The 1,330-nt window shown below is 47.3% G+C and overlaps 1 protein-coding gene across 1 annotated transcript; it reads right to left on the minus strand.

The window, feature by feature from the left end:
• Nucleotides 1-631: 631 nt before the first annotated feature.
• LOC120969090 (uncharacterized) lies at nt 632-1,114 on the minus strand. Its single transcript, XM_040396164.1, has one exon. The coding sequence runs from the start codon at nt 1,112-1,114 to the stop codon at nt 632-634; it is 483 nt and encodes a 160-aa protein (XP_040252098.1).
• Nucleotides 1,115-1,330: the final 216 nt, after the last annotated feature.

Below are 1,330 nucleotides of genomic sequence, written 5' to 3' on the forward strand. Positions count from 1 at the left end.
ATCGTTCGACAACTTTGTTATTAATTACATGAGAAATAAACGATTTGAGACACTATTTCCAAATTGTCTGTTTCTGCAACTCATAAAGTATTCACTTTTTCTTTCAAAAGAAGGACAGTAAGAAAGTCCATTTTTTTACAATAACTAAGTCTTAATTAGTCTTATATATACAACTGAAAAAAGAATATCGCCGCACAACTCTCTAAGACCTCTAATTCCCCAGATCAATTTAAAAGGTTTAACATCCTTCCAAACAATACTACACCCGCCCTAATGAATTAGATGGAAGGAAAGAAGTAAGGACATCACTCCATCTTATGGAAAGGCTCATGGCTAAAAGTCATCCAGATAGCCATCTGTTTGAATTACGCTTTGGAAATATCACCCACCACAGTACATCCATTGATCAAATTTGCGCCTAGTACAGGATTACAAGGAGATGCACTCAAATAATCGTGACCTTAAGATGATGCAATAAACAGAAAATTCAAACAATCAAACGAATGAAAACATATTGTTTGAGGCGACAAAACGAAAGCCCTAACCTAGAGCTTCAGGGTTAGATCAATCCCGTTGGGTGTCTCCTCTTGATTGACTACAGTCATGCCTTCCTTGCGTCCAAGAAGTCTCCCTACTCCATTCCCGCCGTATCCATTGCCCAGCACCGCAGATGACGGTTGAGCGGGAGCAAGATCTCCAGGGCCGGTCCCGGTTTGCCATGGGAAGGAAAGCGGGATGGAGGGGTTGTAGTGGATGTGCCATGCGTCGAAGGGCGCGCGTGGAGGCAAGCGTTGCGCAGGGCGCTGGCGACGGAGTACCTATCGGGACGACGGCTCATGTGCGCCTTTCGGCTGTTGCGCCGCGCGCGTTGGAGCATGTTGTGCGCCTTCTGGTGCCCGCCCAGCGCTCGGGCTGTTCCGAAGGAGCGGGGGCAAAACTTGCAATTGAACATGGGCGGGAGGGACACCTCCTGCACCCTCTTGGAAGCCGATGACGGCATGTGAGACGATGCCGTCGGGGTCTTGTGCTCTAGCTTGTCCTCGTCGACACGGATGGCCAGCGACAAGGACAGGTCGACCGGGAAGGTGGACGAGGTAGAACCGCAGGACTCCATATTTGCAGAGTGAAATCGAGAGACGAGTTGCCTCGATGGGATCTGGATGACTTATAGATCTGTACGAATGTAATCTAGTGCCGTTGCTTGTAGTCTATATATCGTAGCGTTTTAATGTATTTCCAGGTAGTAGCAGACAACTGGAAATGCAGGTGAATCTCGGTTTTGTTTGTTGCAGGAGTGAACACGTTGTGTTTCTTTGATTTGCTGGCATAT

This window comes from Aegilops tauschii, chromosome 7 (genome assembly GCF_002575655.3).
Source record: "Aegilops tauschii subsp. strangulata cultivar AL8/78 chromosome 7, Aet v6.0, whole genome shotgun sequence".
In the NCBI taxonomy this organism is placed as follows: domain Eukaryota; kingdom Viridiplantae; phylum Streptophyta; class Magnoliopsida; order Poales; family Poaceae; genus Aegilops; species Aegilops tauschii.